This window comes from Podarcis erhardii (assembly GCF_964252035.2).
Source record: "Podarcis erhardii genome assembly, chromosome: 1".
Taxonomy (NCBI): Eukaryota; Metazoa; Chordata; class Lepidosauria; order Squamata; family Lacertidae; genus Podarcis; species Podarcis erhardii.
In genome coordinates this window covers 2,879,230-2,906,844 of record NC_138497.1, presented here as the reverse complement: position 1 = coordinate 2,906,844, position 27,615 = coordinate 2,879,230, and the positions used below count along the sequence as shown (strand labels likewise).

Genomic DNA, 27,615 nt, shown 5'->3' with positions numbered 1-27,615 from the left:
CCAATCTCACAGCGGAGAGAGAATCTGGGGGTTCCAGGCACTTACCCCAAGCTCAGCTTCCTTGAAATGAAGGTCAGCAGAAACTGCAATGTTTTCAGGATATATGGTTTTATTTACACATATACCGTATTTACTCAAGTGTAATACGCACCTTTTGGGGCCAAATTATGTCGTGAAAATTAGGGTGTGTATTAGATTTAATGGCGCCAACACATAGAATCATAGAATCATAGAGTTGGAAGAGACCACAAGGGCCATCGAGTCCAACCCCCTGCCAAGCAGGAAACACCATCAGAGCACTCCTGACATATGGTTGTCAAGCCTCTGCTTAAAGACCTCCAAAGAAGGAGACTCCACCACACTCCTTGGCAGCAAATTCCACTGTCAAACAGCTCTTACTGTCAGGAAGTTCTTCCTAATGTTTAGGTGGAATCTTTTTTCTTGTAGTTTGGAACCATTGCTCCGTGTCCCCTTCTCTGGAGCAGCAGAAAACAACCTTTCTCCCTCCTCTCTGTGCCATCCTTTTATATATTTGAACATGGCTATCATATCACCCCTTAGCCTCCTCTTCTCCAGGCTAAACATGCCCAGCTCCCTTAGCCGTTCCTCATAAGGCATCGTTTCCAGGCCTTTGACCATTTTGGTTGCCCTCCTCTGGACACGTTCCAGTTTGTCAGTGTCCTTCTTGAACTGTGGTGCCCAGAACTGGACACAGTACTCCAGGTGAGGTCTGACCAGAGCAGAATACAGTGGCACTATTACTTCCCTTGATCTAGATGCTATACTCCTATTGATGCAGCCCAGAATTGCATTGGCTTTTTTAGCTGCCACGTCACACTGTTGGCTCATGTCAAGTTTGTGGTCAACCAAGACTCCTAGATCCTTTTCACATGTACACATACTTTTCACATGTACACATACTTTTCACATGTACACATACTTACTTGGTTTCAAGGTTTTGAAAATTGAGGTGCACATTAGATTCGAAGGCGCATTAGATTCGTGTAAATATGGTACGTAACAACAACAGTTGTATTATTTGTACTCCACCCATCTGACTGGGTTGCCCCAGCCACTCTGGGCTGCTTCCAACATAATAAAACATTGCACATTAAAAAACTTTCCTACACTGATCATAAGACGAAGCTCACAGCATCAACACCCCAACAGATCTTGATCTCTATTGTTGTTGTTTAGTCGTGTCCGACTCTTCGTGATCCCCTGGACCAGAGCAGGCCAGGCACTCCTGTCTTCCACTGCCTCTCGCAGTTTGGTCAAACTCATGCTGGTAGCTTCAAGAACACTGTCCAACCACCTCGTCCTCTGTCGTCCCCTTCTCCTTGTGCCCTCCATCTTTCCCAACATCAGGGTCTTCTCTTCTCCTGAGGTGGCCAAAATCTTGGAGCCTCAGCTTCAGGTTCTGTCCTTCCAGTGAGCACTCAGGGCTGATTTCCTTCAGAATGGAGAGGTTGGATCTTCTTGCAGTCCATGGGACTCTCAAGAGTCTCCTGATCTCTATTAGCCACAGCTTTGGATCCAGAACAGATCAAGCAGGTCTCTGTGTCTCCAGCTTCCAGCCTGCTCCCAGTCCAGCTCATACACACACCTCTCTGGCTGCTGCTGCTGCTGCTGCTGCTCTTCTTCTTCTTCTTCTTCTTCTTCTTCTTCTTCTTCTTCTTCTATCACTCACAGCTAGGTGAGGGGATGTTGGAGGAGAAAAGGCCACCCATTCCCCTGGAGGCCAGCACCACTTAGTTGCAGCTCTTGCAGCCTAGCTCAATCTTCTGGGATGCTGATGAGGAAGCTTAAGGAGCCAGCTAAGGTCATTGTCTTAAAAAGAAACTTGTCTGAGTTGCTCAGCAACTTCCTCTCTGGAGAAAGTCGTTGAGCTTTGCCCAAAATTCTTGAGCCATTTTTTAATGAAAGTTGCCAAAATCTAGACTTGGGTTGCCACATGTCTGGATTTTCGGTGATTTCTGAATGCCATATTCTGCTTCCGACTGCCGTATTCTGGCTGTGTGCAGGAAATTCCAGGTGTATGGCAGCCCTATTCTAACCCTCACTGGGTACAGAACCCCAAGAATTGGAAGGCACTCAGGGCATCATCCACACTGCCCCCTCCAACTCACAACACCATGGCTCATTTTTGAAAGAAAAGTCACTTGCCTATGTGGGGATTGAGTGAGGAGGGGAAAACCAAGAAGGCCCCTAAAAATTCCTGCTCAGCTCCCAAGCAGGCAACTAGCAAAGCCAAGGCTGTGTACAGAGGGAGGGAATTGCAGAGGGAAGAATGGAGTGCTTGGGGTGGAGCCAGTTTATACAGCTTCCTTTCTGGGTCCCTAAAACCACTGCGAACCTTCTTCCCAGGAGAGCTGGGGCATGGCAAATTCAACCTCCCCCCCATGTTTCAGAATACACAGTGATGTCACAGATGCACAGTCCTTGGAAGCTTCTAGAATGCACGGCAGTTGAAGGAAGAGCAAGGAGACCACCGCAGGGGAAGGGCAAGTCCAGAGTGCCGAGGGCTACTGTGACGACTCAAGGGCCATGATTCCAGCTGGCTGCCAGTAGACAGGAAACAACCGCAATCACCACCCAACATCTTCCCCTCTGGACAATGACACAACCTACATGCCACCTGCAGCCCCAATGAGAAAAAGGAAAAGGAGGAGGAGGAGAGACCTTGAAGTGAAATCCTATGCGAGGGGAAAAGGGACTTTCCATCTGTTTCAAGAGCGGTGAATTTAGCCCCCACGAAGAGCACCGAGCGAGAGGGCTGGGAGACGTTTGCCAGTGGTCCAGGCCTACCCAACGGACAGAGGAACTGTGCATTAATCTGCCCCACCGAGGTGTCATAGCAGAGAAGCAGGATGGATGACGACCCAGAGCCCGGTCTCGACGAAGCCGTCCTGGGCAGCTGCGAAGTGAGCGAGCAATCGTTCAGCGTTGCCGAGTTGCAGAAATGCACCCTTGAGGACGAGGTGAACATCCACCAGGAAGGTGGGGACAATGGCCCTTTCATGGATCAAGAACCCACCAAGAAACCCCTTTTGGGCAAAGATGTGCCAAACCAAGCCCTGCAGACAGAGAACAAAGGGGGCATTTTCAGAAGGAAAGACCAAAGTCAGGCACCAGATGTGTCCGGGAACATCAAGAGCAGCGCGTCGAGTCTACGGAAGCCATCCCGCCGCAGCATCCCACGACTTCCTGGTCAGGAGTCCCGCCGGAGCAGCCAGCAATCTGTTGGTGTGCAGTCCCCGCTGAGCCTGAACCCTTCCCGAACACAGTCCATCAGTGAGTCGGATGCGAAAGACATCACGTGGGTGAGCAAAAGGACCGGGAAGCTGATGAAGTGTCGGACCCAGCAAACGAGCCTCATATGGGAGCAGAAGAGCTTTTCCGATATCCTCAGTCCTTCCAGCGACGAATCCGACAGGAGCAGAGAGGGATCAATGGAAACCCTGAATACAGTAGACGAGTCTGAGATGATGTATTCGGAGGAAGCATCACTGCAAGAGTCTTTGGGGAGCAAAGGGTGCCACAGCAGCCAGCAGCTGGAAGGGAAGGGGTCAAAGCGCAACAGCCTAAAGAGGGACTCTTGCAGGAACAGCCAGAGGTCCATGGAGATACCTCTACTGCTCCCAAAGGGGATTTGCCTCGACGAGGACATATCCTGGATCAGCCCAAAGACTGGCAAGGAAATGAAATGCAAAGCTCAACAGACAAGTGTTGTTTGGGAACTGAAAACTCTCTCGGAAATCCTGCATACTTCGAGCCAGGAATCTTTCCCCAATGCCTTAGAAACAGATACAACCGAGTTGTCTTCTGAGACCGAGGCTGAACAGCGAGCCAGACGAGGGTCACAGCGCACTGTCCAACGACCAGAGAGCAGGCCGCCCATGGGTCAAGAATCTCGCCGAGGCAGCCTAGTTTCAGAAGCTGTAAAATCCTGGCAGGATACCCAGAAACTGGAGGAGCAAAAGCCAACGCCATACAGGAACGCTAAAATGGACACCTTTATGTTTGAGCAGGCCCAACAGACAGACAGCTGTGAGAGTCTAAAGGAAGAATTGATGCACCACAGTCAACAGAGGGATGCCTTGGTTGGAGCCCAAGTTGTTTCTCAACGTAGCAGCTTGCGAGAAGATGCCCAAATACCCCAGCCTGCCAATCAAGAGCTTGTGTGGGAAGAGTCACAGCCGAGCATACCAACAGCAGTGGATTTCCAGAGGGGTCACCCAATGCCACCCCAGGGCATTGGGAAGGACGTTGGTGTTGGGAAGGAGTCTAATATGCCAGCTGGTCTTCAAAGCAGGGCGACTGAAGCCACCCAAGAACCTCCTCTTGAGCAAGGCACCTGGATCAGCAAAAGGACGGGCAAAGTTGTGAAGAACAGGAGCCAGCAGACGGACAAGAGTTGGCTTCAGTTCTGTGCAGCCAAAAGGCAGAAGGTCAAGAAGTGCACCAGCCAACAGACCGACGAGAGTTTCCTCCAGAGCTATGCAGAGAGGAAAATGAAGAAAGCGAGCAGGGAATCCATGCCTGCTGCCAGGGATCAGCAGGAACAGCCCAGGACTGGGGACGCCAGCACTAAGTGCAGAAATGAAGATCCCAGAGGCTTCCTGCCCCATGGTTCACATTCATTGTCACCGCAGAATGAGCTATGTGGTGCAGAAATGGTGAGGGAAGGTAGCCGTGCAGAGGTAATGAAGGAAGTTGGCCATGCAGAGGAAGGTAGCCGTGCAGAGATGGTGAAGGACAGTGGCCGTGCAGAAATGTTGAAGGAAGGTGGCCCGGCAGAGATGGTGAAGGAAGGTAGCCGTGCAGAGGTGGTGAAGGATGGTGGCCGTGAAGATGTGGTGAAGGAAGCTGGCCCTGCAGAGGTGGTGAAGGAAGGTAGCCATGCAGAGATGGTGAAGGAAGGTAGCCGTGCAGAGATGGTGAAGGAAGGTAGCCGTGCAGAGGTGGTGAAGGAAGCTGGCCCTGCAGAGGTGGTGAAGGAAGCTGGCCCTGCAGAGGTGGTGAAAGAAGGTAGCCGTGCAGAGGTGGTGAAGGATGGTGGCTGTGAAGATGTGGTGAAGGAAGGTGGCCGTGCAGAGATGGTGAAGGAAGGTAGCCGTGCAGATGTGGTGAAGGAAGCTGGCCCTGCAGAGGTGGTGAAGGATGGTAGCTGTGAAGATGTGGTGAAGGAAGGTAGCCGTGCAGAGATGGTGAAGGACGGTGGCCTTGCAGATGTGATGAAGGAAGGTGGCCGTGCAGGGGTGGTGAAGGAAGGTAGCCAGCGAAGCTCTCATGAAGATGGTAAGGGACCACTGCTGCTCCACCCTGTAAAGGACCCCCCAAGCAGCAAGCTTGTCAGAAGCTCTCTCCAGTGGCCAGATGATTCTGAACCCAAGTCGTATATGGAGAACGGCATGCCATACTCATACTATATGGAAGGGGAAGATGACCAGATCTACAGCATCATTTCTCTGGAAGATGGAATCTGGATGAACAGGAGAACTGGGAAATTAGTGGTGAGTCACTTTCAGCAAACAGGTAAGACAGCTGTCCCAACCATCAGCAGGACATCTCTCCTGGGAAAGAAAGGCAACTCAGGAAGAGCCTTTGGGGCTCCTGGAAGTGGGTCGGATGGAGCCAGGAGCGATCAGGAGGAATCTGAAAAAGAAGAAGCCCCGTCAGGTCAGGAAAGCCACCGTGGCAGTCATCAAGATTCCGACCGAGATGCCAGCCTTATCATAGTGAAGCCTACAGGGGGCGAATCTCAGTGTGCAGACGATGTTGAGAAGCTCCTGAGCCGTCGCCTGAGCGAGGCTATGCTTCTGAGCGTAGAGTCTCCAGACGTGGGGGACGAAACTGCATTGTACACTGCTGTCTCCGTGGAGAAAGGGAGTTGGGTGAACCTGAAAACAGGCCAGTTGCTGGAATCTCAGAGTCAGCAGACAGAGGAGGAGCACATCGATCAAGTCCTTGTAGAGGATGTGGAACTGTCATCGGAAGGTGTTAGCCAGCAACAAGCACCTGGAGAAGGCCCAGTGGGATTTCCAATGCAGAGCCATGATAACATGCAAGGGTTTGGAAGAGAAGGCCCAGTGCGATTTCCAGATCCAAGCCACAACAAAACGCAAGGATTGGGAAGAGATGGCCCTGTGGGATTTCCAGAGCCAAGCCACAATAAAACGCAAGGATTGGGAAGAGATGGCCCTGTGGGATTTCCAGAGCCAAGCCACCATAACATGCAAGGGTTTGGAAGAGAAGGCCCTGTGGGATTTCCAGAGCCAAGCCACAATAAAATGCAAGGATTGGGAAGAGAAGGCCCTGTGGGATTTCCAGAGCCAAGCCACAATAAAACGCAAGGATATGGAGCAGAAGGCATGGATGATGATCCCATCAGCAGAGACGAACAACCAAGTCCCGCGGGTCGCGGGTAGTTGATAGAACCACCAACCCTTGATGGGCAAGGGCTGCTGGCACCTCAAGGAGATGGGGAGCACCAGAGGTGCAGACTCTAGGGATGGAGAACATGGAGGTCGAGAATGAAGTCTTGAAGATCAAAAGAGTAATCCTCCCAGGGACAAGGAAGGAAACACAAAATAAAAAAAAGATGACGAAACCAAAATACCGTCTTGTTTGTCTGACTGCGATGGCTGGGATTCCTGCATTGGTCCTGGGGTTGGACCAAATTTGGGTTCCTTCCAACTCTACAATTTCATGAATCAATGACTGAATCATCCCATCATTTGCTCTTCCACGCCCCACCTCTTCCCCAAGGAGAGAAATAGTATAGGGATGGCGGAAGAGGGCTTTGCTTTGCATTTGTTCCAAGTTGAGATTTTTCCACTTCCCAAAAAATGATGGCTCCATTACGAACATTTGCCAAAGTGAGAGGTGAGCCCAGAGAACTTTTCATTTGAAAGTGAGGAGCTCTTGCTGGGGAGGTGGGAGTGGGGGTCTTGCAGGACCTCCTCCCACCTTGCAGGGCCTTTTCACCACCTTGATTTCTTTGTAGCCCAGTGTGCTGGGCCTGGGGGCTAACCTGAGCAACGCAGTCCTAGTCCGGTCCCGAATCCAAGGATTCCATGAGGAATCAGTCCGACAGGGCCAAGGCAGGTCACAAGGCAGGAAACCAGGATAGGTCAGGCACAGGGTCACAGGCAGGTCCTAGCAAGCAGCAATGTTGCTTCCACAACCTGGGGCAGGGTCCAACAGTCTTTCATCTCTGTCGGGGTAACGGCCAGTCCTGATCCCCCGGCGACTCACCTCCCTGTCTTGCCCAAAGGTGAGCACTCCTCCTGTGAGTACTCAGGTCTCTCCTTCTCTCAGACCTCAGTCTCTGCAGCTCGGGAGACGTTGGTGGGTTACTAGAACCAGAGGCCACCTCAGCCTCCCCTGACCCAACCGGTAGTGAAGCAGCTGTAAGTGATGGCCCAGCTGAAGGCAACAAGGTCATCCCCACATCTGGAGCCAGAGCAGGCTCAGGCCCCTGACTAGGCCCAGCTGGTGCTTGTCACAGGGGAACCTCACCTGTGCAGACTGGGACTCTTCAGGATCAGGCCCCAGACTTGGTTCAGGTGCCGCCTGAGACAGAGGATCCAGTCCGGACTGAGACTCCTCTGGTTCTGAGTCTGAGCCCGAGTCCCAGGCCATCACACCCAGGCAGCCGTGACGCACCGGCTCATGATAGCTGCCAAGTGTTATCCCCACCACCAAACACCAGGCTTAAGAGTGAGGGCATGAAGCCCCACCCTCACTCTGAGTTGGCTTCAGCCCATAAGGTCATCATCACAAAGCAATCAGGAAGAAGGCAATTCTCCCTGTCCTCACACTGGAGCCCTGGAGAAAGAGGGGGGGGGGAGAGGGCATCTATCGTTTATTTTACCCCTTTAAACAAGGCTGGTATAGGCACCTGGTTCCACATGCCTCGCTTCCATGGTTAACAAGTTGACAATGCCAGCCATTCAAAGATGGCGTCATAATTTGGCAAAGTGAAAGAGTCATGCAGTCAGGGTGCAGCCAATGGGGGCATGGGATGGGTGGGTGGTAATCTGTCAGAAATTCTTTAGTGGGGATTTCTGTATTGCAATGGGTTGGACATCCTCATCATCATAATTATTATTATTTATTATTTATACCCCGCCCATATGGCTGGGTTTCCCCAGCCACTCTGGGCGGTTTCCAACAGAATATTAAAATATATTAACCTATTAAACATTAAAAGTTTCCCTAAACAGGGCTGCCTTCAGATGTCTTCTAAAAATCTGGTAGTTGTTTTTCTCTTTGACATTTGGTAGGAGGGCGTTCCACAGGGCGGGTGCCACTACAGAGAAGGCCCTCTGCCTGGTTCCTTGTAACTTGGCTTCTTGCAGTGAGGGAACCACCAGAAGGCCATCGGAGCTGGACCTCAGTGTCTGGGCAGAATGATGGGGGTGGAGACGGTCCTTTAGGTATACTGGACCGAGGCCATTTAGGGCTTTAAAGGTCAGCACCAACACTTTGAATTGTGCTCGGAAACATACTGTGAGCCAGTGTAGGTCTTTCAATGTAGGTCTCGGCGGCCACTCCCAGTCACCAGTCTAGCTGCCGCATTCTGGATTAGTTGCAGTTTCCAGGTCACCTTCAAAGGTAGCCCCACATAGAGCGCATGGCAGTAGTCCAAGCGGGAGATAACCAGAGCATGCACCACTCTGACGAGGCAGTCCGCAGGCAGATAGGGTCTCAGCCTGCGTACCAGATGGAGCTGGTAAACAGCTGCCCTGGACACAGAACTGACTTGTGCCTCCATGGACAGCTGTGAGTCCAGAATGACTCCCAGGCTGCGCACCTGGTCCTTCAGGGTCACAGTTGCCCCATTCAGGACCAGAGAGTCCTCCACACCCACCTGTCTCCTGTTCCCCAAGAACAGTACTTCTGTCTTGTCCCTAGAGTTGGGGTCCCTTTCAACTCTACAGTTATATGATTCCATGGGTTAGAATGCACCCAGCTGTTGGGGGAATGGGTTTGGAATTCCACATCCGATGGGTGACCCTCAGGATTCCTTCTCCACCTTTCTACGAGTCTATGATTCCCTTTATATCAACACAGCTCAGTCCCTTCCTGATGCCGTCACTGAAAGTACACCTGGAGAACGGTAACAAAAAAGCCCTGCAAATTCCTTTTCCTCAACAACACACAGTCCTTCAGTCCTAAAGCCTTTTGCTTTTCCTCTTGGCCTTTGAACACTTCAGTCATTAGGAGATACCTGGTGACGTTCCGCCTGGATGAGAAGATTGATTCTGACCCGAACTATTATTAAAATCCAATAAGGGCTGCAATGCAAAGTGAGTGAATGATGATCTGCTTAAGTGAATAATGATCTTGTGTTTTCCTGCTTGCTTGAAATAGCTATAGCTTCCACTGAATTTCAGTCAGCTCCTTGAACTGACATATAATCCTACCTGATTACTGGCAATCATTATGCTGAAAGGAAGGCAGTTGGATTCTGGAATATTCCACTGTCCACAAGAGAAGCATTTCTCTGATCCTAGCACACACTGTCCAGGGGCAGAGCGGTGGTTTTGTAGATGTGGGTGGAGTCAGAACGGAGCATGCCAGGAATCTGAGATCAGCTGTTTGCAGGATCTCACCACCCTTCTCAAGTGTGTTCAATGTATGAGGAACTTTATTAGGGGGGTGGTTGTAGCTCAATCGTCCAGCAACAATGCTGCATGCACGAGGTCCTTGGCTCAGTCCCCAACTTCAGAATCACAGCATTCCATGCAGAAGATTTACAGTTCTGTCTCCAGGGCAGGGGTCAGCAAACTTTTGCAGCAGGGGGCTGGTCCACTGTCCCTCAGACCTTGTGGGGGGCCGGACTATATTGGGGGGAGGAATGAACAAATTCCTATGCCCCACAAATAACCCATAGGTAAAAGGTAAAGGGACCCCTGACCATTAGGGCCAGTCGTGACCAACTCTGGGGTTTCGGCGCTCATCTCGCTTTCGAATCCCTGCAACGGGGTGAGCTCCCGTTGTCCGGTCCCTGCTCCTGCCAACCTAGCAGTTCAAAAGCATGTCAAAGTGCAAGTAGATAAATAGGTCCCGCTCTGGCAGGAAGGTAAACGTCATGCTGGCCACATGACCCGGAAGCTGTACACCGGCTCCCTCAGCCAATAAAGCGAGATGAGCACTGCAACCCCAGAGTCGTCCACAACTGGACCTAAGGTCAGGGGTCCCTTTACCTACACAGTGGTACCTTGGGTTACATACGCTTCAGGTTACATACGCTTCACGTTACAGACTCCACTAACCTAGAAATAGTACCTCGGGTTAAGAACTTTGCTTCAGGATGAGAACAGAGCGGCAGCGGGAGGCCCCATTGGCTAAAGTGGTACCTCAGTTTAAGAACAGTTTCAGGTTAAGAACGGACCTCCAGAATGAATTAAATTCTTAATCCGAGGTACCACTGTACAACTATGCAACCTTTAGAAGACATCTGAAGGTAGCCATGTAGAGGGAAGGGGGGTGGTTTTTTTAATGTTGAATGCCTCATTATGTTTTTATACTGTATATGCTAGAAGCCACCAAGAGTGGATGGACAACCTAGTCAGATGGGCAGATATTATCATTATTATCATTATTATTGAAAAGGACATCCCTATTTTCATTGGAGAAATGTTGGAGGGTATGGAACAGGGGGCTGCATTAGATGGGCCTCTGGCCTGATCCTGGCAGAACTTCCTATGGGCTTCCCATGGACATTGGGTTGGCCACTGTGAGAAGAGGATGCTAGATTAGATGAGCCAGTGACCTGATTCAGCAGGCTCTTCTGATGTTAGGTTAATTGCCTGATTTAGTATAAGGCAGTTTCCTGTGTCTCGTATCTTCAGAGTGGGATGGGGGTAAAGTAAAAGGAGAAGAACCGGGCAGTTTGGGAGCCCACCACAGATGAGCAGCTTCTGAGGAAAGATCATGCTCCTAATTTATATCGGTCATTGCTGGACTTGCCTTTCCACAGCTCTGAGCCCGACTCTCATTCCTACAGGACTTTGATCTCTCTTGCTACAAGCCACACGTGCAGCCCTGACATCTAGTCCTAATTGAACACCTTTGTCCGATGAAGCTGGCATCTTGCGCCGCTCAGCACATCAGGACTCACAAACCATTTGCTCTCTGATGTGCAGCCGGGGGAGGGAGGAATGCAAAGCAGGAAGAGAGCAGCGCCATTGTTTCGAATGCTGCCTGTGTTCTCGTTTTTTATCCGATGAAGAAAACCAGCCCTTGCATTTTGTTTTCCTTTCCTTGGCCCATCAAAGGTTTTCCTGTGGCAAAGATGGATCTAAACAGATGTGCTGTGAGAGGAATATCTCCCTCTGAATTTCTCAACCCCCCTCCCCAGTTCCTTTCATGCCCTCAAATGTTTAATGCACGAGCACCTTGCAAGCTTGCGAGATAGGGAGGTGAAGGGGAATGTCTGCCAATTAGTAAAACAATATTTTCCCTGCAAGATGAGGCTATGACTTGGAGGGGGGGAGAGGAACTTACCCATTTGTAATTGGGCTTATGTGGAACACCAGAGGAACTAATGGAATATGAACCTGGAAGATTAAAATCCTGCATAACCTTGATAATGTGCAGCCCTGGGAGATGAGTAAGAACACAGGAAGGAAGAAAAACAGAATACATAAATGCAACATTTGAAAACCAGGTTTCTTCCTAGTCATTTGGGATTGTCATTACTGAAAACTAGAGGAATGGCTTTCCCCCGCTGTGTTGTGAAGAGGTCTAGGCCAGGCAGCTGTTCCACAGGGGCAACTTCCCTTGGCATGGAGCTTCCGTTGTTGGATTTCTGCCTGCAAGGCAGTGGTTATTTTTTTAAAAAAATAATATTTATTACTTTTAAAGCTTACAAAAAGAAAAGGAAGAAAGAAGACAAAAGAAAAAAAAAGTACAAAAAAGAAAAAACAATACAATACATAAACAATACAAAACACAACCTTAACACATTAAACTAAACCAAACCAAACAAAAACAATTTAAAAACATACATCATACTCGACATCATACCTTTTCCATATTCTATATTTCATTCCCTTGTATCATTGACCTCCTCTCACCTCCCTCTTTGTATTCCACTTCCATTAATTGTTTCAGCAAATCCTCTCCATCTTTCTCTATTTTCTATCATATAAATGTCTTAACATATTTTTAATCTTATTTCCATTAAAATTAGTATACTTATTTAAGCTTAACTCCTTATAGCATTTCAGCTAAAGCCATGCAAGGCAGTGGTTAAATGCATTGAACCCCTCCCAGAAAATTGGTGGCTTGAAAACCCAGTGCTTTAGCATTTCCAACAAATGTCCGTCAAGTCTCTGCTAAAAATGGAAAGCTGAATCTCCCTGCCTCTCTGATCATCCACTTGCTCTCACCCTTAAGACTTTTCTCTTAATGTTCAGCCCAAAACAACACTCCTGCCACATCAACCTATTAGTTCCAGTTGTGCCCTCGAGGGCAGCGGAGAATAAGGTCACATCTTTGACCTTTGATTGGTCCTAGAACATTGGGATCCAGAATGATTGGTCCTAGAACAATAGGATCCAGAATGCAGCAGTCTGATTGGTCTGCAGGAGCCACCCAATCCAGCTCCAGGTGGAAGTGAATCTGCAACCTGATTGGCCTACAGGAGAATCCCGGAATTAGCCAATCACGTGGGGCCCATTGTGTAAATAATGTATATAAGGCAGACATTCTGGAGGAACTTCCATTCCTCCTCACTACTATGAGCTGAATAAAGAGCATGAAATCCACTCTCGATTCCGAGTATATTTCATAAACTCTGGAACTCTTTCCCACCAGGGAGGCAGGGATGGCCACCAATCTAGGTGGCTTTAAAAGAGGATTAAACAAAGGCACCCTTAACCCTACTGGATTCCTACCAATCCAAATGGAAAGCTATACTACATGAAAAGCTAAGAGGCTTTGGGCTTCCCCCACAGGCCCTGATAGCTTTAGGTTATGAGAAAGCTAGAGCAATAATCCGCCAATGAATTTGGGATGTGGAACTGCAATGCCACGTGAGCGAGGTGAATAAACACCAAGCAATAAAAGATAATGGAAGAGGATTTACCCCAGCAAATTATTTGTCAAAATTACAAATACCCAAATACAGACGGTCATTTACCCTCGCTAGATTCAACGTGCTGCCATCTGCCTTATTGCAGGGCAGATTCGAGGGTAAACCGTACGCGGAACGAGTCTGTCCCTGCAGCTGGATGGAAGTAGAACCTGTCTCTCATGCCTTGTTACGCCGCCGTTTCTATGGGGATATACGCTCAGTATTTATTACCCCTGATATGCAAAAATCTCCAAATGAATCCGAACTTCAATGTCTAAAATCCCTGGTAGAGGACAAGGATCCTGAGATCACGTTAAGGGTAGCCAAATTCTGTGAGTTTGCCATAAAACTCAGGGAACAAGCTGTGCTATCATAGTGACTAAGGCCTTAAATGATAATTTTAGGTTATACGTTAGTGACTAAGTTTTAATTTATATATTTTTAAACTGTTGCTGTATCTGTAGTGTCCCTGTTCTTTATTGTTTAGTCGTTTAGTTGTGTCCTCCTCTTCGTGACCCCATGGATCAGAGCACGCCAGGCCCTCCTGTCTTCCACTGCCTCCCGCAGTTTGGTCAAACTCATGTTGGTCGCTTACAGAACACTGTCCCACCATCTCGTCCTCTGTCGTCCCCTTCTCCTTGTGCCCTCCATCTTTCCCAACATCAGGGTCTTTTCCAGGGAGTCTTCTCTTCTCATGAGGTGGCCAAAGTCTTGGAGCCTCAGCTTCATGATCTGTCCTTCCAGTGAGCACTCAGGGCCGATTTCCTTAAGAATGGATAGGTTTGATCTTCTTGCAGTCCATGGGACTCTCAAGAGTCTCCTCCAGCACCAGAATTCAAAAGCATCAATTCTTCGGCGATCAGCCTTTTTGATAGTCCAGCTCTCACTTCCATGTCCCTGTTATACCTAATTGCAAATTCAAATGTTTCCCTATCATGTTTTATGACTTCCTTGATATTGTATTTCCAGTTACAGATAGGTAGCCGTGTTGGTCTGCCATAGTCAAAACAAAACAAATTCCTTCCAGTAGCACCTTAAAGACCAAGTCAGTTCTTGGTATGAGCTTTCGTGTGCATGCACACTTCTTCAGATACTTCAGATGTATCTGAAGAAGTGTGCATGCACACGAAAGCTCATACCAAGAACTGACTTAGTTGGTCTTTAAGGTGCTACTGGAAGGAATTTGTTTTGTTTTGATATTGTATGTGGGCTGGAACTGGTCTGTGGCCAAAATAATAAATTCAGTTGCTTTCAGGATTAAACAAATTCAGGGAGGAGAGGACTCTGCAGTTGGAGACAGCGATGCTTCTGAATACCAGTTGCTGGAAACCACAGTGTGTGGACTAGATGGGCCATTGGCCTGATCCAGCAACCTCTTCTTAGGTTCTTATGTGGGGCCACACAAGTGTGGGAATGTTCAGGGGTGCAGGAGAGGATATATTGTGAGATTATATCCTAATCCAACTTGTGCTAACAAGTTCCCAAAATATCAGCAGAGTTTATGACATTCCCCTTTTAGTTCGCAACGGTAACATCTGCACAGGTTCGCTAGAACCTCTATAATAATTACTCTGGTAATTTCCCCTTTGTTCCCTCTTAAAATACCAAGACACGACACAGTCTTCATAAAAGTATAAAAGAGTTTACTCATGTTCTGTTCACAATATGATCCCAGAAGGCAGACAGCTTAAAAAAGGTAAAATACACTTATAGGAAGATAGTACTGTCCTCTGTTGGCTGAGAGCCAAGAGGGCATGTTGTTCCTTCAGAAGATGAAGATGAGAGAGAGAGATATGGCTGCCTGCCCTGTGCTTTTATCATTTACCTGCAAAGGTGAGGCCACACCCACCTCTGGTCACATGCGGAGGAAGTCCGTCCCCAGGAAGTTTACCTGCTTGCTAGACAGACATCCCTCCCCATGTTCTAACATGTACACTCTAGGAATGTTGTCATTGACTGCTCCTGTGTTTACATCCCACAACAAGATGGAGCCATTTGTGTGCCCCCGGGAATCCCGAACCTTCAAATCACCATGAAGTCCACGGCTTGGATCCCACCCCTTCCAGTAGCATCGCCAGGGATGTTCCACTTCACTTCTCCATGATGCTCTCGCTTCTTTGATTTCTGCTGCTGTCATTGTTTTGACAAATGCAGTCTGGAGAAGTGCCTGCATGGACTCCAGCCAAAGCAATCCAGAGTGTCTGCAGGCTGGGCATAATTACTACACATCCCTGGGCCCTTATTGGGGTTAACAGGCGAGCAAGAGGAGCCAGGAGAGCTTGTCCAATGCTTTAGCCTTGAATGAACTCCATCCTCTGCTCCATCCCTCCCTTGCTCTGGTCCAAACCTCACCTGTCCAGAGACAGAGAGATGAGAGTCTCAAAACACAGCAATGTCAGGAAGTGAAAGACGTATTTCATTATTTTTTTTAGCATTTTTTAAAAGGCAATTTATACTTAATATCCCCCCGATGTCTATGCACAAACACACAGATCAGAGTGATCCAGTTGGCAGCCTGAGGCTTTGGGGGCAGGCCTAGGCAACATATGACACCCCCCCACACACACATACTGCCTTCCCAAAGCCAGTTGAGGTGCTGGGCTTTGGGAAAGAGGCATGAGGGCTCTGGCGGGGTCCTAGAGCCCTCCCAGCTCCTTCCCAAAGCTTAGTTAGCAATTTCCCAGCTTTGGGAAGGTACAGTGATACCTCGGGTTAAGTACTTAATTCATTCTGGAGGTCCGTTCTTAACCTGAAACTGTTCTTAATTTGAAGCACCACTTTAGCTAATGGGGCCTCCTGCTGCCATCGCACCGCCGGAGCCCAATTTCTGTTCTTATCCTGTTCTTATCCATGGGACTCTCCAGAGTCTCCTCCAGCACCAGAATTCAAAAGCATCAATTCTTTGGCGATCAGCCTTCTTTATGCTCCAGCTCTCACTTCCATACATCACTACTGGGAAAACCATAGCTTTAACTATACGGACCTTTGTTGGCAAGGTGATGTCTCTGCTTTTTAAGATGCTGTCTAGGTTTGTCATTGCTTTTCTTTCAAGAAGCAGGCGTCTTTTAATTTTGCTACACTGAGAGTCTGCAGCTGCTCTTAGCAGCAACCTTATCTATACACACGATCTCTAACACTCAGTCTCTCTCTCTTTGACTTCCTTTCTTTGTTGGAGCAGCTTTTTAGCTTTTTTAGCTTTTAGCCAACAAAGGGACTATCTCCATATGGGATAGACTCACATGTATATATATCTGCAACTAAGCCTGCTTTCAGGGATCCAACTGTGAACTGATGATGTGAGTAAATGACTTTTATATATCTTAAATAAGATTGTGGCATGTTTATTCTTTTAAGAGGGAAATAAAGAGGGAAATAAAAAATTAAGAAGGAAATAAAGGGATCTTACCAGGAATCTATATTGAGAAGCTTAAACAAGCCTGCAACCAGCTACCCTCTGTGCTTTTAAAAGGGGAATGTTCAAACTCTGCTAAGTTCTAGAACTTGCTAGCACAAGTTAGGAAGGATATTAATAAACAATATATCCTTTCCTGCCTCCCTGAACATTCCCACACACAGGGCTTGCTTCATCCTCTTCATCATTTTGGTTGCCCTTTCCCAAACCTTTTACATCTCTACAGTAGCCTTCTTTAGGCGAGGCAACCAGAACCATACACCATATGGTGTGCTTGCACCGTAGATTTGTATAACGGCACTATGCTCCTGGCTCTTTCTTTCCTGTGGTTCTCCATTCTGCTTCCCAGAAGGCTTATTCGCAGGTCCTGCCTAGAAATTTTGGCCGCTTTGACACATTGGCTTCCTGACACGAGGCTGGAGCGTTTGCAGCATCTATAAAAGGCCCCACTCAGTAGCAGGGCTGGCAGCTCCCTGTTGCAGTGCAAGATTGCTTGTTAGATTTCCATCCTGGCGGTGACAAGTCATGCACAAAAGGACTCTCCCAGAGGTGCTGAGTTGAACTGCAGACTTGTTGCAGTGGGGAATGAAGGAATCAGTGGACAGGAGAGGCTGAGAGAATGACTGATGGATTGCACAGGGCATTCATTTACAGCTGGAAAGAGACAGCTTTTCACTGAGCAAACGGATCATTGGTTTTCTGTGTGCACAGCGAGCCCTCTGAGCAAAGGATAACAATCATTTTAAACATTTCTGCAAATTTATTTTCAGCGATAGACCACTTGTTGGGAAGACCTCCTGCTGAAAGCAAGGACATTTTATTTTTATTTTATTTTTTTGGCAAGGAGCCTCACTAACACTGAATACAGATGTTACATTTTTAAAAGGGTTGAGCTCATCCTCTTTCTTGGAGGTTGGAGCTGATTTCTTGGAGCTGATTGAGATCAACCTCTTCCCTGGAGTAAGATCTGAATGGGGGGACACACACACACACACACACACACACACACACACACGGAGTATTGTGCAGGTTTTTACTTATGGTTCAATTTGAACAGCTGAGCTGTACCTATTGGCTAGCAACTGTGAAGTCACTAACATCCACCCCAACAGACTCTCAAGAGTGCATTGCAGGGGGTTGGACTAGATGACCCTTGGGTGCCTTCCAACTCTCCAATTCGAAGATTTTATGAGTGGTTTTGCAACCATGCTAAAATGTTGCATATTCTTTTTTGAATTAAGGCGACGTATGAACCCCTATATAGATTAAGGTATCAGCCTCCCTGCACAAAAGGAAGAGAAATACTGAGGGCTTTCGACACTGAAAATCGTAATGTCCTGTGGACTGTCCTTCTGATAATTGGCTGCCCAGATAAAGCAATGATTCTTCAACATCAACTTTGTTGGACTGGTCATGTTTTTCGAATGCCCGATGATTGTCTTCCAAAGCAACTACTATATTCTGAACTTAAAAATGGAAAGCGTAATGCTGGTGGTCGACAAAAGAGGTTCAAAGACTCTCAAGGCAAATTTTAAAAAATGTAGTATAAGCACTGACAAGTGGGAAACACTGGACTGTGAGCGCTCCAGTTGGAGAACAGCCTTGACCAAAGGTGTCATGGGCTTTGAAGACACTCAAACTCAGGACGCAAGGGAGAAACGTGCTAAGAGGAAGGCACAATTGGCAAATCCACATCGGGATCAACTCCTGCCCGGAAACCAATGTCCCCACAGTGGAAGGACGTGTGGATCCAGAATTGGCCTCCACAGTCACTTACGGACTCATTGCTAAAACCGTGTTTATGGAAGACAATCTTACTCAGCTACGAGGGATCACCGAAGAAGAAGGAGACGAAGATGAAGACGAAGACGAAGACGAAGACGAAGAAGAAGAAGAAGAAGAAGAAGAAGAAGAAGAAGAAGAAGAAGAAGAAGAAGATACTTTGAATGAGAAGGATCTGGTCCAATAAATTGCTTCCAGGTTTTGGAAGGTCACGTGCAGGGGATCAAAGTGAGTGCCATTCCTGGTATCTCGTATTCAGTGATACACTTCCACTGAACAGGGAGGCTCTATTTACTTTCCACCATTTGACACGTGCTTGTGTCCATCCGTAATATGAATTGTGAAGTTGGGTTCATTCATGAGTCTTCTTAAAATCTACCATCTGTCTTTATCTGAACATCACAGTGCAACAGTTCCATAGATTGAAAAAGAGTTTCTGACTTTGGTCTAACTACTGCAAGTCTCCCTTTGTCCCCAAGTGTGACAGTGTTCTCCTCGCTTGTGACTACCAACGACTGTTATCCGGTAACAAACTTTTTATAAAAGAATGGAAATGGCTTATTGAATATTTACAGATAAATTGTAAACAGATAAGAACATTGGCAGGAATATTGTAATAACCTGCAGTTTGGTACGAGTATATATTTAAAGTTAGATGAATAAATGAGAAAATTGAGTTTATTTGGATATGCAGAAAATATCAAAAATAAATTTAAGGAACCATAGAAAGAGAGGGAAGGAAGTCAAGTTCTGAAATGTCAAAATGATTGTAAAATTAGTGAAATCTGTGAACCTGGAAAGCACAAATAAAATTTAAAAACAACTGTTATCCAGAGGCATGCTTCCACTGCCTCCCGCAGTTTGGTCAAACTCATGCTGGTACAGTGGTGCCTCGCAAGACGAAATTAATCCGTTCCGTGAGGCTCTTCGTATAGCGGTTTTCTCGTCTTGCGAAGCAAGCCCATTGACAGCTTAGCGGATTAGCGCTATTAGCAGTTTAGCGGCTTTTAGCGGATCAGTTGATAAGCGGCTTAGGGCTTAGGAAAAGGGGGGAAAAAGGGGAAAACCCCCGCAGGAACTCGCAAGACATTTTTGTCTTGCGAAGCAAGCCCATAGGGAAATTCGTTATGCGAAGCACCTCCAAAATGGAAAACCCTTTCGTCTAGCGGGTTTTCCATCTTGCGAGGCGTTCATCTTGTGGGGCACCACTGTACCTTCAAGAACACTATCCAACCATCTTGTCCTCTGTCGTCCCCTTCTCCTTGCGCCCTCCATCTTTCCCAACATCAGGGTCTTTTCCAGGGAGTCTTCTCTTCTCATGAGGTGGCCAAAGTCTTGGAGCCTCAGCTTCAGGATCTTTCCTTCCAGTGAGCACTCAGGGCTGATTTCCTTCAGAGTGGATAGAATGTATAAGAATGGGGCCATGTTACAAGCTGTCAAAATGCTGTTCTTCTTCCACCTCTGAATTATGTCTCTGCTGGGAATCGCAGGGTGGCCAAATGCTCTTGCACTCACGTCTGGCTTGCAGGCTTTCTGCAGGGATCTTGGTTGGCTATGGAGAGAGCAGGATGCTGAGCTAGATGGCCCTTGGCCTCATCCAGCCAGCTCGTTTTATGTTCACCTCCATGAAAAGAACCATCTCGCTTCATCGGAATCATTGCAGCAGTTGGCAGTCTGCGCTTGGTCCTCCTAGTGATCTCTCCTTGGTGTTTCCACCTTTCTGAAGCCACAGTCTTCCGATTTGTGTGGGTGTTTCTTTTCCAATTATCGAGGGCTACTCTTTATTTATTTGCAATGCTCTCGTGGTGCAACACGCCTCCTGGAGCCTGTCCACTGATATTGTGAAGTTAATGAATTTTTGAGCAGATCTTTTTTAAAAGGCCTCCTTCAGAAAACGCTGTAGAGCTCGAAATTAATTGGTAACATTCACAAAAGGGTCCATGCTCAGCCTCTACGGAAGTCAGCAATGCAGGGGAAGCAGAACACAGAGAGGTTTATGAGGAGAGCATTGTGTGGCTTTCATTTCTCAGTACGTCTCTAACTCTCAGCCGCGTATGACTCTGCTTTATATTGGGAATTTAAGCAGGCACTCGGAACCAATTTAGGAAAAGGGAAGAGGGACTGCAGGGTTGGGAGCAGGTAGACATGGCTCAATTTGAGGGGAAGCCACTGCATCAGCCAAGCAACATCAAATAGCTGGAGCTTGTTAAGATAGAATATTTATTCAGCTGGTGCTGTTTTTTAAAAGATTTCTTTAATTCTGAAGGTTGGACTGTTGGTTTTAGCATGTGCTCTGGTGAAATCAACTTAGAAAGAGAGAGCAAATGCAACCAGAGTCTAGAAGCCTACAGTTTCTCCAAGAAGGTCAAGGAAAGGCCAGCATGGGCTTGTTCTTCATCATCATCATCATCATCATCATCATCATCATCATCATTTTATTATTTATACCCCACCCATCTGGTTGGGTTTCCCCAGCCGCTCTGGGCGGCTCCCAACAGAACACTAAAAACAGAGTCAAACTTCAAACATTAAAAACTTCCCTAAACAGGGCTGCCTTCAGATGTCTTCTAAATGTCAGATAGTTGTTTATTTCTTTAACATCTGATGGTAGGGCATTCCACAGGGCGGGCGCCACTACCGAGAAGGCCCTCTGCCTGGTTCCCTGTAACTTGGCTTCTCAGAGGGAGGGAGCTGCCGAAAGGCCCTCGGAACTGGACCTCAGTGTCTGGGCTGAATGATGGGGGTGGAGACACTCCTTTGGGTCTACTGGGCCGAGGCCGTTTAGGGCAGGGGTCAGCAACCTAAGGCCCGGGGGGGCAGATGCGGCCCACCGGACGCGTTAATCTGGCCCATGAACCTTGCAGACCCTGCCACCCGCTTAGTCAGTCCCTGCGCTAAACTGGTGCAGTGTGGAGGCTTGCCGTGCAGGGACTGACTTCCGTGATGCTGGTGCGGCTTCGGACTGGCCGACTCTGGGCGACGCCCCTTCTTTCCCACTGAGGCGGCCGGGTATGGCCAAGATCTGAGCTGAAGGAAGCGGTGGCAGCAGGAAGGCTGCCTCCGCCACCCAGGCCTGCGGCATGGGCTCTGCGCCCTGTGGACCCCCGGCCAAAGCAGAGGATGAGGACGATGCTGCCAAAGATGAGGCGTCGGCATCAGCGTGAGTGGCGGCAGTGGAGGTGCTTTCGGGAGAGGGTAGGTCCAGCCCCCCACAAGGTATGAGGTCTGTCCCGTCCTGAAAAAGTTTAAATTTTATTTATGCTTTTCAGGTTTATACATTTCAATGATTTTACAATCATTTTGACATTTCAGAACTTGACTTCCACCCCCCTCTTTCTTGCTTAAATTTATTTTTAATATCTTCTGCATATCCAGATAATAATAATAATAATAATAATAATAATAATAATAATAATAATAATTTATTTATTCCCCATCCATCTGGCTCGGCTTCCCTAGCAACTCTGGACAGCTTCCAACAAAATATTAAAATACAGTAATGCATCAAACATTAAAAGCTTCCCTAAACAGGGCTGCCTTCAGATGTCTTCTAAAAGTCTGGTAGTAACTTTTCTCTTTGATATCTGCTGGGAGGGCGTTCCACAGGGCGGGTGCCACCACCGAGAAGGCCCTCTGCCTGGTTCCCTGTAACTTGGCTTCTCACAGTGAGGGAACCGCTAGAAGGCCCTCGGCGCTGGACCTCAGTGTTCAGGCAGAATGATGGGGGTGGAGACGCTCCTTCAGGTCTACTGGACCGAGGCCGTTTAGGGCTTTAAAGGTCAGCACCAACACTTGGAATTGTACTCGGAAACATACTGGGAGCCAACATAGGTCTTTCAAGACCAGTGTTGTATGATCTCGGCAGCCGCTCCCAGTCACCAGTCTAGCTGCCACATTCTGGATTAGTTGTAGTTTCTGGGTCACCTTCAAAGGTAGCCCCACATAGAGTGCATTGCAGTAGTCCAAGCAGGAGATAACCAGAGCATGCACCACGCTAGCAGTTCTGCTTCTCCCACACCTAGAAAGCAGGGGTCTGAGTGGGTTTCCTCTTCTCCCACACTTTCTAGGCAGGGGTCTGAGTTGCTTGCCTTTGCCATGCTACTCCTCCCTGGAAAACCCAATGTGCCTTTGCCCTAAGAGAGTTTGTGTACTGGTCCAGTAAACGCTTCCGCTGCGCAACCAGCAACAGTTCTCTTTGCAGAGCATTAATTAAGTCCAGTGCAGAGATTCTTGTTGCAGTACAAGCTTCAGAGTCTCAGCAGCAAAGAAATAACGACACAGGGAAGCCTGTCTTTCCAAAGACAGGTTTATTGCAGAAAGATAACAGAAACACCTCCGGAGCTTTCAGACATTTTTGCTTCACACCCCACAGGCAGAGAAAACAAACACTCTTTATATACTGAGCAACTTAACAACTTAACGAGCTTGACTACTTAAAGTCACATGACATTCCTAACTTGGCAGCGTCTTAGGTTTCACACCCTAACATGCCCCCCCTGCATATTTGTTTGATGGGGGCCAGGCCCCTTCAATGTTGAGGGCACCTGGTGCATGTTGCACGTGTGATGTCATGTGCATTGTGCGTTGTGCAGCGCAGCATCAGGGCCTGGCTCCTCCAGAGCGCTCGGCACTATATGTTGCAGCTGTCTGGTGATAGGGGAATAAGCCCTGTATTCCCACTAAATCTCACCTAAAGTGAAGCAGAGATGAGAACCATAGGAAAGGGAAAAGCAATTTCAGAAAGATTAGCTATGTTTTTCAGAAGGGTTCTCTGCCCACAATGGCAGGAAGGAGAAAAAAGAAATAAAAAAAAGCACCCCCCCCAAGATATAACTTTGTTTGTAGATGCGTGATGCAGCAGAACAGCCTTTAACAACCTGGTGCTCTCCAGATGTTTTGCACAGCAACTCCCATCAGCCCCAGAGAGTTGTTGAGGCTGCAGAAGGAAGACCATTGGGCTGGGCTAGGAGAGACCTATAAGCAGATCCTCAGCTGCTCTTAGCTGCCCCTACTTTTGCCATGGGCCAAGATAGCATTGGGAAAGGAAATAATTTAACTCGATTTTCACAGAGGGATGACCTAATCTGATACTTGTAATCTTGCTCGTAGATCAGAAAGCAACTCCCGGTCGGATGATGCACTTCGGCAGATCTGACAATGCATGCACAAAAATACGTACTTTATGTAAATGATACTCACAAAATGTGTATTCTACAAGTGGATGCATTGAAACGCATTGTCCAATTGTGATGGAACAGGACCCAAAATGGATGCAAATGACCTCTCACTGAGTGCTAGTGAGTCAGAAATGGGGCAGAATTAGCTGTCTAGCCCAACATTTAGAGTCCTTGGACCCAGACTCCCTGAGTAGTAATTGCTCCAAGGTAGGGTTACCAGACGTCCCCAGTTCCTGGGGCCAGTCCCCGGATTTGCAAATCTGTCCCCGGACAAATTCCATGCCCAGAATGTCCCCAGACTTGCAAATCTGTCCCTGGGAAACATGGCAGCAGCAGCCTCAGCAGCCCGGAGCCAGTCTGGTAGCGCAGTTGGCTCTGGCTGGCTTCAGGAGCTGCCGTGGTGCCCGCCATAATTCCTCTCCAGAAGTCCCCATATGATGTGTTGCTGGGGACTTCTGGAGAGGAACAATGGCAGGTGCCACGTCAGCAAACAGCTCCTGAAGCCAGCCAAAGCCAACTGCGCTACCAGGCTGGCTCCGGGCTGCTGAGACTGCTGCTGCCACTGCCGCTGCAACTGCCGAGGGGGAACCAGGGATATCCGGCCGTACAGATCTCCTGCCCCTTTTGTTTTGACTGATCGGGGGAGGCTCAGGAGTTGTGGGCCATTGCCCAGTTTTTTAAAAACTCTACTCATTTATGTTTCACAGGATGTGAAATAGTAGTAGTAGTAGTAGTAGTAATAATAATAATAATAATAATAATAATAATAATAATAATAATAATAATAATAATTTATTTATGCCCCACCCTCCCTGGCCAGGGCCGGGCTCAGGGCAGCTAACACCAAATATGAATTACAGTAAAACATAATAGAAAAACAACCAACCAACCAACCAACCAACCAACAGTTAATTAAAATATGGCTTAAAAAGGGCTTTGCACCTTACCTGGCAGATAAACCATGCCCCTTGTGCCCCTCCTGGGCAACGGCTGCCTGCCCACCTCCCCGATCTATCAAAACAAAGGGGGAAGGGGGCAGGAGATCAGGGAAGGCTCAGGAGTCATGGGCAGGCAGCGTGCTGTTGCCCAGTTTTTTTTTAAAAAAACTCTGCACATTTATGCTTCACAGGGTGGGAAAGAAGGGCTTTGCACCTTTATACAATGTCCATGTGTGCTTGGGCCCAGGGTCTTTTGCTCACCATCCCCACTACTGACTCCCTGTTGCTACTCAGCTCCCCCCCCAAAAAAGTGCCCCCAGATTCATGCCCCCAGATTCATTGAAAAAAATCTGGTAACCATACAGTGTCTAAGGCGGAGATGGATTAAGTCCCTGTCCATTTCACATATATTCACTAGCACCAGATTCTGCATTCAACTTATCCTACTCCACAATCCAGAGGGTACACCTTTGACTAGGAACTTTGCAGTTCTGCTAATTCCTGAAGCCACCACCAAGAAGGACTCAATGGCAGCACACATCCTAATCTCAGGGTCTCGGGTTAGAGCCTCACATTGAGTGAAAGATTCCTGCATTTCAGGGGGTTGGACTAGATGATCTCTGTGGCCCATTCCAACTCTGATTCTCTGATTCTATGGCACTGGCCCTTTAACAAGCAGGCTGCAGCATCAGGAGACAGGGCTTCAGTCTGGATTTTCAAGGCCATTGCGACAAGCAGTGAAGCAGCCTTTCCATTTTAAGCAGCAGAACTGCTGTCCATGGTCCTGAAACTCTTGCTTCTGAATTCTGAGCCAGCAACCTGGGCTCTGTCCAGGGTCCTAACCTCACTCAGCACAAAACTGGCGCGGGAAGACCAGAGGCTGCTTCCATCATTTCATTTGAACGGCCGCCTTCTCATGGCAGGGGCAGAGATAGCTGTGGATCAGGAGAGCTTTGCTATTAGATTTATTTTCTCCCGCCTCACTATTATCTAAGTCACATTCATCTCATAAAGACTGTAAGACTGGGGTCACCTCACAGCTGTGCGCTGCACAGCACCTAATAGACCATTCAAAGTCATACACTGTATTCCAAGTGTGGTCATGCTATAGATCTGTGTTAAAAGCATGGGGCTAGTGGCAAGATTATTTCCAATCCTTTTCTTAATCCTTTTCTTAATCCTGCCTAACACTGGACTCACCCTTTTCGCAACAGGCCTCCTGCCCAATCCAGTGATGTCGTATTGCGTCATGGGGGCTGATACTGCAGACACAAACACACCTGCTTCCTCCTACGCTTGAAGAGGGCAGTGGGTCCTGAGCAAATTAAATCTTCGTTAGATTATGGGTTTAGTTTTTAGCATCAGGCCCTACAAATGAATGTGTGTGTGTGCATGTGTGTGTGAAGAAACAGGACTTTCTGGCATCTAGTGTTTGAGTTTGGGTTGCAAAACCTGACTTGTTAAATGTCTGATTTTTCACTGTAAAGGTTCTCCTGCACAGGAGGTCAAAAATTCACTGGGGGAAGTTCTACACAGGAGGGTCAAAAGTTCAGCCTTAGGAGATTGCAATTAAGGAGAAATTGAAACGCAACCAGGATTTCTTTCTCCTTCTAATAGGCTTAGAGGTTAGAAGAGAATGTAAATGCATTGGGGCAGATTCAGCTAACCTGGGGCAGTAGTGGCAGCCAGTGAAAGGAGTTCTGCTAGCATAGTGGAACTTCCTCTCGTCTCCCTGCTGCACATTCCCACACATTCCCCAAATCCAGTGTGGAGTATAAGCAGAACCCCTTGAAAGGTGTACTGGGGGCAGGGGGAGGAAAGCAGAATTGCTTGCGTCGACAGAACAATTGTATCAGCATGACATTGAATTCCACCCATTGCATAAATGCAATTATATAGAAGCCAATCTGGAAAACAGGGGTGCTAGCTGAAGATGCGTTGAAGAGGCACTTGAAGAACTGAAGAGAAATAACTGAATCACTGTAAGAGACAGAGAGGCATCACCATAGATGAAAAAGATCAGTGGAAGGTTGCAAGGGGACCCAGGAGTTGAATGATGCAAACTGAAGCATTCGCTTCGTTCGGAAAACAATGTACAATAGGGATAGAGCTGGGGTGGTGAACCTCCTGCTTGCAGCAGGTCTATTCAGCTCTCCCTGTTCTCCCTGTTTGGCCTCCAAGGCTGTTGCATAGAACTGTGGAGTTGGAAAAGATCCAAAGGATTGTCCATCAAACCTTACGAGGAACGGTTGAAGAAGCTGGGTACGCTTAGCCTGGAAAAAAGAGGAGACTGAGATAGGATAGGTAAAGGGACCCCTGACCGTTAGGTCCAGTCGCGGACGACTCTGGGGTTGCGGCGCTCATCTCGCTTTATTGGCTGAGGGAGCCGGCGTCCAGCTTCCAGGTCATGTGGCCAGCATGACTAAGCCATTTCTGGCGAACCAGAGCAGCGCACGGAAACGCCGTTTACCTTCCCGCTGGAGTGGTACCTATTTATCTGCTTGCACTTTGACGTGCTTTTGAACTGCTAGGTTGGCAGGAGCAGGGACCGAGCAACGGGAGTTCACCCTGTCGCAGGGATTCGAACCACCAACCTTCTGATCGGCAAGTCCTAGGCTCTGTGGTTTAACCCACAGCGCCACCTGCGTCACCTGAGATAGGATAGCCATCTTCAAATATCTCAAGGGCAGTCACATGGAAGAGGAAATAAGCTTGTTTTCTCCTGCTCTGGAGCATAGGACTCGAGCCAATGATTTAAAATTACAATAGGTTCCAACTAAACATCAGGAAGAACTTTCTGACAGTAAGGGCTGTTTGACAGTGGAACAGACTCCCTCGGGAGGTGGTGGGCTCTACTTCCTTGGCGGTTTATAAGCAGAGGTCGGATGACCATCTGTCATGGATGCTTTAGCAGAGATTCCTGCATTGAGGGGGTTGGACTAGACGACCCTCAAGGTCCCTTCCAACTCTACAATTCTATGAGTCTATGATCAGCCGATGACATAGGATACTGGGCATGGGATAGGCAAAACTGCAGCTCTGAACAGTGCCAACGAAACATTCCTTTGCAGCTGTGGCTTGAATCTGGAGCCTCATCCTGCTGTGTTGCATTAGGCAAGGACCTCCTGAATGGTGTGGCTGAAAAGGAACAGGCAGACATTTTCCACTCACCTAGAAAGCAGCCAATAGTTAAACTATGGAACTCGTTCCTAC

The 27,615-nt window shown here is 48.0% G+C and overlaps 1 protein-coding gene across 8 annotated transcripts; it reads left to right on the top strand.

Moving 5' to 3' along the window:
- The first annotated feature begins 2,449 nt into the window (after nucleotides 1-2,449).
- On the top strand, nucleotides 2,450-6,619 carry LOC309338044 (uncharacterized protein). 8 transcript variants are annotated; one of them, XM_081855131.1, is made up of 3 exons: nucleotides 2,450-4,703; nucleotides 5,019-5,058; nucleotides 5,194-6,619. In XM_081855131.1, exons 1-3 carry the CDS (start codon nucleotides 2,871-2,873, stop codon nucleotides 6,429-6,431), a joined length of 3,111 nt encoding a protein of 1,036 aa, XP_081711257.1. In that variant the 5' UTR covers nucleotides 2,450-2,870; the 3' UTR covers nucleotides 6,432-6,619. The 8 variants fall into 8 exon arrangements, with proteins under 8 accessions (XP_081711257.1, XP_081711254.1, XP_081711255.1 ...); XM_081855128.1 differs by having other exon boundaries at nucleotides 4,749-5,058; XM_081855129.1 differs by having other exon boundaries at nucleotides 4,749-5,112; nucleotides 5,275-6,619.
- The last annotated feature ends 20,996 nt before the right edge of the window (nucleotides 6,620-27,615 follow it).